The 8,995-nt window shown below is 36.5% G+C and overlaps 1 protein-coding gene across 1 annotated transcript; it reads right to left on the bottom strand.

The window, feature by feature from the left end:
- Positions 1 to 271: 271 nt before the first annotated feature.
- LOC108102214 (60S ribosomal protein L38) lies at positions 272 to 800 on the bottom strand. Its single transcript, XM_017206936.2, has 2 exons — positions 669 to 800; positions 272 to 608 (listed from the first exon to the last, which is right to left on the bottom strand). Exon 2 carries the CDS (start codon positions 606 to 608, stop codon positions 396 to 398), a length of 213 nt encoding a protein of 70 aa, XP_017062425.1. The 5' UTR covers positions 669 to 800; the 3' UTR covers positions 272 to 395.
- Between the last annotated feature and the right edge of the window lie 8,195 nt (positions 801 to 8,995).

The following is an 8,995-nucleotide window of genomic DNA, read 5'->3' as shown; positions in this document are numbered from 1 at the left end:
AGTCTGTCTGATTAAGGCTATCCTGAAACTTTACCAAAAGTTGTGTAGTTATTGCACGCAGTATATATGTCGGAACGGTCCAGATCGGCCGACTATATCCCATACGAACGAATGAAACAAAAAAAATCTTACGCCGTTGTTTTTGATCAGCTCGACTAGATTTCTATTAAAATTTGTTCATACTTTAACTCTCAGTAAACCGTTTTTTGGTAGAAGACATCCATTGCTTGCAGTCCCGGCTATAAATTAAAAAAAAAACAATTTTAGCCTCTTTGTTTCTTAATTTGGCATCATCACTTTATTTTAGTTTATAAGAAAACACAAATTTCAGCGGGCCAAACTTCCAATCTAAGCAGTAAAGCTGGTAAAAACGACACTTAATTTATTGTGGTCGTTCATTTCACCTCTTTTACTTGTAATCCTGGGGGAAGAGACTGCTTGATTTTGTCAGCTTTTTCCTTATCCTGCACGACGAGGGTATAAAGAAACCGTGAACAGCGGATTTTAAATTTAGTGTTGGTCAAGTTCTTTTTAATTTTAACAGCGCGTGCATCTGAACGACGTGCTTTGTTAAGAAAGTCTTTGACCTCTTTAATTTCTCGTGGCATCTACATTTTAAAACAATTTATATTAAATGAAATTTGCGCTAAACAATAAAAATAACTTACATTGATTTACTCAAAAGGAATACAGAAAATTAGCAACCTAACGTGCTGTTCCATCCACCGCAGCAAAAGAAAGGAAAAGGAAAAGATTATATATATTTTAAATATCGATTTCCGATGCTAGAGAGCTAAGGTGTCGTTACATCCAAGTATTAGTTAATGCCCGATTTCCATTTCCATGTTTCAGAGAAATGACCCATTTTCACTAAAAAAATTCAGTGCTCAATACGAAATCAGGTAGTCTTGACGGAATGGTTGTGCGTTAAGAATGGTCTTAATAACTGTATGTTGCGAGACTGTGAGAGATTCGACCATTCATATACACTAATCGGCATAATTAATTTGACAAAATAAAAGTGAAATATACTCAAAACATGAACTTGCTTCTTTTAACTTTTGGTATCAATGGAAAGGTAATTTAAATGCCGTTTGAATGATACCATACTTTTCTTAACTCATTCGATAATTTTTGAAAAGGGAAATTCTAAAAAAATCTACTTTTTACACCTTTTCCCTCGTCTTGAAAACTACAATTTTTGGATACAAAAAGTTTCTTAAAACAAAAATAATAGTAACTGGAAAAAGAATTTTTCAAAAATAAATTTTCTTTAATATTTATGATTTTTCGAAGGTGACAATGTCGGAAAAAATTTGTATGGAAAAGAGAAAATTATGGCTTAAATGCGTATTTCTGAACATTTTCAAAAAATCATAACATGTATAAGCTAATTTTTTTTTTAAATTCTTTTTGCTGTTACTATTATTTTTGTTTTAAAAATTTGTTGCATCTAAAAATATTATATATTTTACTTCTATTTTGTAGGGTTGTATTTTTTAAATTTTACCAAGGATCCCTAATTTTTTTCAAAATGAAATGTAGCCTAAAAAACTTGTAAATGGGTTATAACATTTATTAGAAAATAAAATAAAAAGGAGTTTGAAATCTCTAGGGCGGGGGCAGCTGCCCCCATATATATATATCATATTTCAAACTAATATTTTTATTATTTTGATTAAAAAATTAATTGTTTTCTTTTAAATTAATTTATTTTGACTTTAGCTTAACAACTAATAACGAATTTAAGTATTAGGCATTTATTGAGCACCGTCATTCGCATAAAATAAAATGAATTATATACTTTCACGTCCTTTCCATACTAATATATAAATGTAAAAATGTTTCTGTCTGTCTGTTACTCTTTCACGCCTCAACCGCTGAACGGATTTTGAAGAAATTTGGTATGGTGATAGATGATAACCTAGAAATCCTAATCCATACTTCCATACTAATATTTAAATGTGAAAATGTTTCTGTCTGTCTGGGGTAGGCAGTAGGCATTACGTTTTAAGTAAAAAGGTTTGCTTTATCAAAGTAGTTTATAACAAATTGTTTTACGTTGTAGTTTTTAAAACTCCCGTTATTGTTTTCGGTATGCCACGCAAACGTAATTCCAATCTAAGCAGTATTTTAGCAGAGCTCGAGCTGCAAAAGTTGCTAGAGGCCAAGAATCTGAAGAGCAGACTCGGACGCGTCAGTTGTTAGATTCTCAGCGTCATGCGACTCAAAGAGCTTCTGAGACCTATACGCAGACTCAGGCCAGTCAGACCCTGGATGCTGACCGCCACGCATCTCAAAGAGCTGCTGAGACAGTGGAACAGACTCAGACACGTCGAGTTTTAGATGCCAAACGTCACGCCCAGTTGTTTGCGGCAGAGTCTGGCGAAGATTCACAAAGACGACGTTTTTTAAACGTAGAGCGGCAGGGAGAAAGAACACGTACGTTATCAATGAGAACGTGGGAGGCATTTAATGGTGCCTCTTTTGAGTATGCCCCTTTGATAGACTATGTTAATCACCGATTGATTATCATTGGGAGAATGGATAAAAAATGCAGATATTGTGAAGCACTGAAATGGAAAGAAGAAACTCCAGGTATGTGCTGTTCTGGTGGAAAGGTTAAAATTCCATTACTTGGCGAGCCAGAGGAACCTCTCAAATCTTTACTTTTATACGACAGTAATGAATCCCGCCGGTTTTTAAGCAGGATTAGAAAGTATAATTCTTGCTTTCAGATGACATCATTTGGTGTAGATAAGGAGGTCGTAATGCCTGGATTTTCACCTACTTTTACCATCCAAGGACAGGTGTATCACAGAATTGGTTTCTTACTTCCCGCAAATAATGAACAACCAAAGTTTTTGCAACTTTATTTCATGGGCGATGAAGAAAACGAAGCTGATCGCAGGTGTCAAATATACAAGGAATCGAAAGGGATACTGTTTTAAAAATCCAGAAAATATTGCATGAACATAATCGCCTTATCAACACTTTCAAAACAGCACTAGAAAGAATGCCGGGAGAGGATTATAAGTTGGTGATGCACCCCGATCGCACACCAAGTGGGGAACATGAAAGGCGGTAAAATGCACCGTTAATAAATGAAGTCGCAGCCATGGTTACAGGCAAAGAGTTTGCTTCCCGTGATATAGTTTACAGGCCCGAGATGACATATTAACAAGGGTGCCTGATACTCATAAATTTTATGATGCGTTGCAATATTTGATCATATTTAGTAAGGGGCAAGAGGGGTACCACTTTCAAATTCCCCAAATTAATCCTGTAACAGGTCTTCCCTTGCATAACAAAAAGGTTTCATGCATGGATTTTTATGGCTACAACATGATGATACGAGAAAACAACTTTAACATTGTACAAAGATGCAAGCAACAGACCAATCAGTTTTACGTTGACATGTACGTTAAAGTTGAAAGCGAGAGGTTACGGTACATATCATTAAATCAAACTAAACTAAGAGCAGAGAGTTACATCCACCTTCAAGACGCTGTGGCAAATGACGCTAATTTAAATCCAAATAACTTAGGTCGCATGGTAAATGACGTCCCAGCTTCGCCCGGGTTTTTTTTCCACCAGAACAGCACATACCTACAGTAATAATACGTTAATACAAATAAAAAAAAAAAGGACAAACTATTAAAAAAAAACCCGGGCGAAGCTGGGACGGGCAGCTAGTTTCAAATAAATTCAAATAATCTATTTTCACTAGCGAGATTTACGAGGCCAAATGACAGGTAGAACCCCCGAACCTTCACACATACACATACATGCGCAAAAGACTTTTTGAATCGGGTTTCGTCGGCAAAGGGTCCGAGAATGAGCAGACCCAACCCTGCAGTTCTGGCTGTCACCTGGTGTCTCGTGGCATTCAAGCAATCAATGTGTAGGAAAGGAAAAGGGATATTCCTAAGTTTCCCTCTCTTTCTCACTCTTATAATACGATTTCGTTGCTTGCACCCGACGGCGGCCCGACTCCAAATTTGTCTTCTATTTTTTCGTTTTTCTAATTGCACTGTTGTCATTCTCCGTTAGAAACAAAAAATTGGTTACCAATGGAAAATACGGCTGAGGGGCGCTCGACTTATGTATACTCTTTTGATGTTAAAGTTCTTCAAATATTAAATATAATATATATTATATTTTTTATATTTTCAACATTATATAAATTATTAAACCAAGATAAGCATAACACAACATTGATTGCAAATATAGATATAATATAACTCGCGTGTCATTTATGGTCGGTTATACCCAAAAAAGAAGGGTATACTAAAAGGGTGAAAAATAAAATTGAACTGCTCATTCTTTTGCGTTGTGCGTTGACAATTAGTTGTGAAATTACTTAATTTGCGCAACGCGCAGCGGAATCGTTTAAAAATCATGTAAGTGTCGTTAAGATTACAAAAATATTATGTTTTTTACTACAAACTTATTTAAATCTTTTAGAATATACAGGCTGTACGATAAATTCGTTTGAAAGGTAAGTTTGCTTTAAATTAAAAAAAGTAATACATATATAATATGTAATAATAAAAATATTTTTTGTACCATAGATGGACGCAAAACAGCCGTTGTCCTGTAAATATTCCACATAAATGGTAAACAAAAACTTTCTAATTTCATATTATTTATGTACTTATCTCTTATGTTACAAAATAAGATTTATTAATAAAATAAAAAAAAATTAATATATATATATTGTTTTTCATATGAATTTGGGGATGACATTTTAGACATTGGCATAGATGAGGGTACCCTCGCAAAAGCCATCGATGACAACATCGCCTCCACGCCATCTACGATATCATCGATGTCTTATACGAATTTTCTCCATATAAAATTCGTATAAGCCATCGATGCCTCGTTCGATGACTCGGACAAAATGGTAATCGAGAGCGACATGCATGTCAAATCCTAGAATGCCATACAAAACTTTATATGAAGTGACATCAGTGCGACACCAGGTGCTACAGACACTGGCATCGGTGGGTCGTCGTCCATGTCATCGACGACAAGGCACTTTTGGAACTGCAGGGAAGGTACAATTATACAAGGTAGTCTCGTCGGCTGCAGAATTGTTCGGGTTCACTCCCCTATCGACCCGAACGCTCGGGTTTTCATAGGAAAACACTCTTTCTCTCGCTCTAATTGTAGTGTCGATAGGGGAGTGACGAGCCGACGAGACTACCTTGTATAGTTGTACCATGAGTAGACCGAAAAAGAACAGAAATGATTGTTCTTCGGTTCAGCACGAGCAAAATTTGTATTCGAGCAAGTCAATCGGTTGCTCTTAGACTTTTTGCTCAAAGTCTGAGTGAACAACACTTACCGCACGAATCGTTTAACAGTTATTTACGATCTATGTTTATTATTATTATTTATTGAGGATTTATGGAAGATATAGTTGTGGGTTAAATTGGTGTGTCCGAGTCTGATTATGCTAAATTTCTTAAAGGTGTACGTAAGGAGTTATTGAATATTTCAGGATAAGCTCTTGTGTGCCTAATTCATTTATAGTACGGTGATGTTTTTCTTAATGTGCTTTCGTTTAGTATTTGTGAGTTATATTTGATGCATTCATTTATATCTGATTTGTTGTAGTTGCGTTCGGTGATAAGAGGGAAGTTGTGTGCGTTTTTAGCTGTTTTGTTTGAAATATCATTTCCTTTTATCCCGCAGTGTCCGGGGATCCAAAGCAGTGTCAGTTTGTCCGTTTTGTATTTTCCTACTATGTTTCGAATTGAGTTTGTGTAATAGTTTTGGTTGTTGGTGTTGTTAATTGCATTTAGAGAGGATAGGGAGTCGGAAAATATAACGTACATATTTCCTTCTGTTTTGGCTAGCATATAAGCATGTGGCGAGGATTGCCTCAATTTCCGCAGTAAAAATTGAAGAGAATTCGGGGAGCAGTGTGAAAAGAATTATTTCGGTATCAGTTGTGACAATATATAATACGCCTATTGGTGATATATGCTTGTCGGGTTAAGATTCTCCTTGTCCATGTCTTTTGATAATTTTTAGACGGTTGTAGATGGCGAATAAACTTGAGCGCACGACTGCCTGTTTTAGACTGCTCTACAATCCCGAAAAACTGCACTGTCACCAATGTTCTAGTGCACATACTGGCATCTCTGTCTCTCGCAGTGGCTCAAGCATACACGCACGACAATCGCCTAGTGCGTAACCCTTTTTCAAACCTAAACCCTCACGCACGATGTTCGCATCGAACTATTCTGAACACCTGGTGAATAAGTAGAATAAAGCGCACTAACGAATAATCGTTAGAGTGCAACGAGAAGAATCGTTACACTTGATTTGATTCCCCATACACTGACTACCATCATTTATGATCCGACACGGCCATTCTGACACTTACACGTCCTCGTGTACTGCAGTCTTACACATTTTCTTTTTATTTCAAAGTCTTTCTTTATTTTCATCTATCTAAACGATTCAAATAATTTTCAATTCTTACTATCATTGCATAATCAGATTAATTTTAACATTTTATTCATTTGCATCTCAGCAATTCAAAATTCGACTCTAGTTATTCCCACTATGATTTCCTTTTGATTAAGAGCATAGTTTCGTCAAGAGCGCCACACGCCATATTCCAACTTTCGTTTTTCACTTGTGCTTGCCCAATAACGCAGTTATCTCCAATCTCAAAACCATATCTTCAAACTATACATTTCAATTAAATATTGTCATACAACAGCAACGCATAAGCTTTACATCCGCCAGGTTATTTCCAATCAAATTCTCAAACACCATCACTATGGTCTTCCGCCATTCACAAACATTTTCTTATCGAAGTCTATTGCAACTTCATTACAACCGTTCCATACTATATATGGACACTTCATCTTCACATAACATATCCTCTTACACGGATATCTTCACATAACATATCCTCTCACACGGATATCTTCACATAATATATCCTCTCACACGGATATATTATAACAGTTTCAACAAGTCTCAGGCGGGTACTCCAATTCACTCGGAACATAACCATCTGGCATCTTTCTTAAATCTTCATGACAATATTTTTAAGTTCTCTTATTATGCAATGACTTTAAAACATACCTATCTCCTGCTAGTACTTCACTAACCAAAAATGGTCCTTTAAACTTTGCATCCAACTTTGTTTGATGGCGTTCTTCGTTTTTCAGTAAAACAAAATCTCCAATTTTATGTCGTTCAACTGCTGCTTTATTTTTGTCGAATCTAATTTTGTCGTAACTGGCTCGGTTGTTCATACTTACAATTGCCCTATTTCTAGCATTTACTTTATCAACTTCTATCTCTGTGTCATACGGTGGAATCAAGCCTAAAGGACGAGCCTCTTTGCCGACAAGCAACACTTGCGTTGGTTGTACTACTAACTGTGCAATTCAAAGCAAGTTGTACCTCACCTAGAGCATCTTGCCAAGAGCGATGGCTTGACTCAACTGCTGACAGCAAATTTTTAAGTGTGCTCATCACACGTTCAACTTGCCCATTTGCACGGCTTCCTCCTGTAGCTATAAGATGAAGTTTAACCTTTTGCGATGTACAAAATTCTGAAAATTTCTCACTAGCAAAACATCTACCCTGATCAGCTATTATACGGTGTGGTATGCCAAACAAAGAAATAGATGATTTCATTGCCTGTATACAACTATCAGAATCTAACTTCAATGTATGAAACAAATAAACGAATTTTGTTAAGGCATCAATTTGTACTATCACGTATTCCTTAAGATCATTCTTCCCACTTAATTTTTCCAGTAATGTCGATATGCACCGTGTGCCACGGCATGTTCACTTTTGGGATTGGATGTAATTCGGCTTGCACCTTTCCCGATGAACCCTTTACAGTTTTACATGTAATGCAGCTATCGACAAACTCCCTAACATATTTATTCATCTTAGCAAACCAATAATATTGGTAAGTCTTGTCAAGCGTCTTTTTCCATCCCAAATGCATGATAGATTCGTGCACTTGATTGATTACTGACCATCGAAAGGCATGGGGCACTACCGGCAAACAACGGGTCCTTCCATTTCTCTGAACTTTACGAAACAAGACACCTTTTCTCAACTCATAAGTCTGTGCAACGTCGTCTGTCAACTCTTTGGAGTTAAGTTTGTTTATGATATCAGTAATTTTCAAATCCTGGCGCTGTTCAGCGGCAAGCCAATCACTTGAGATTTCTGCCAAGTTTACACGCTTTTCAGGAATTAAAGACTTTACAACTTTGGTGGCTTCTGGGACATGATTTCTAGATAAAAAATCTACATGCGCCATGCGTTTTCCTTCCCTATATTCAATTTTGAAGTCAAACGACTGCAAATACGCCCACCAACGATGCACCCTTGATGTTAGATCTTTCTTTGTCCTCGATGATTTAAGAGCATTACAATCATTATACACTACAAACTCACGACCAACCAAATAATGGCGGAACTGTTTAACTGATTCTACTACTGCCAGGGTTTCTAATTCGTATGAATGGTATCTAGACTCTGCAGGGGAAGTAGTCTTACTAAAATACTCAATTACATGAGGACTACCATTGATTCGATGCAGTAACATAGCACCATAACCGTAAGAGCTTGCATCTGTGTGTAACTCAATCGGATGTTGTGGATCGAAAATAACAAGTACGGGCTCATTTGTAAGGATAGCAATAATATTTTTTCTAATTTCTTCCAACTCGCTATTCCTAAACACACTTTTACTCGAAGTTAGTGAATATATCGGTTTCATAATCTGTAAGAACCGAGGCACAAATTTTCGAAAATAAGACGCTAATCCAATAAACTGCCTTACGCTACGAATTGTTTGCGGTGGTGGCAAGGAATTTAACGCAAGAATTTTTCGCGGATTAGGCCTTAGCTCTCCAGCTCGTACCTCATACCCCAAATACTGTACAGTAGTTTTCAAAAATCCACATTTTGATATATTAAATGAGAATCCAGCTGCAGT

Source organism: Drosophila ficusphila, unplaced genomic scaffold (genome assembly GCF_018152265.1).
Source record: "Drosophila ficusphila isolate 14025-0441.05 unplaced genomic scaffold, ASM1815226v1 contig_47, whole genome shotgun sequence".
Classification (NCBI taxonomy): Eukaryota; Metazoa; Arthropoda; class Insecta; order Diptera; family Drosophilidae; genus Drosophila; species Drosophila ficusphila.
This window is presented reverse-complemented; position numbering and strand designations above follow the sequence as displayed.

Excerpts from the sequence above, each read along its gene's own strand:
- LOC108102214 (XM_017206936.2), bottom strand. The coding sequence starts at position 608 with ATGCCACGAGAAATTAAAGAGGTCAAAGACTTTCTTAACAAAGCACGT.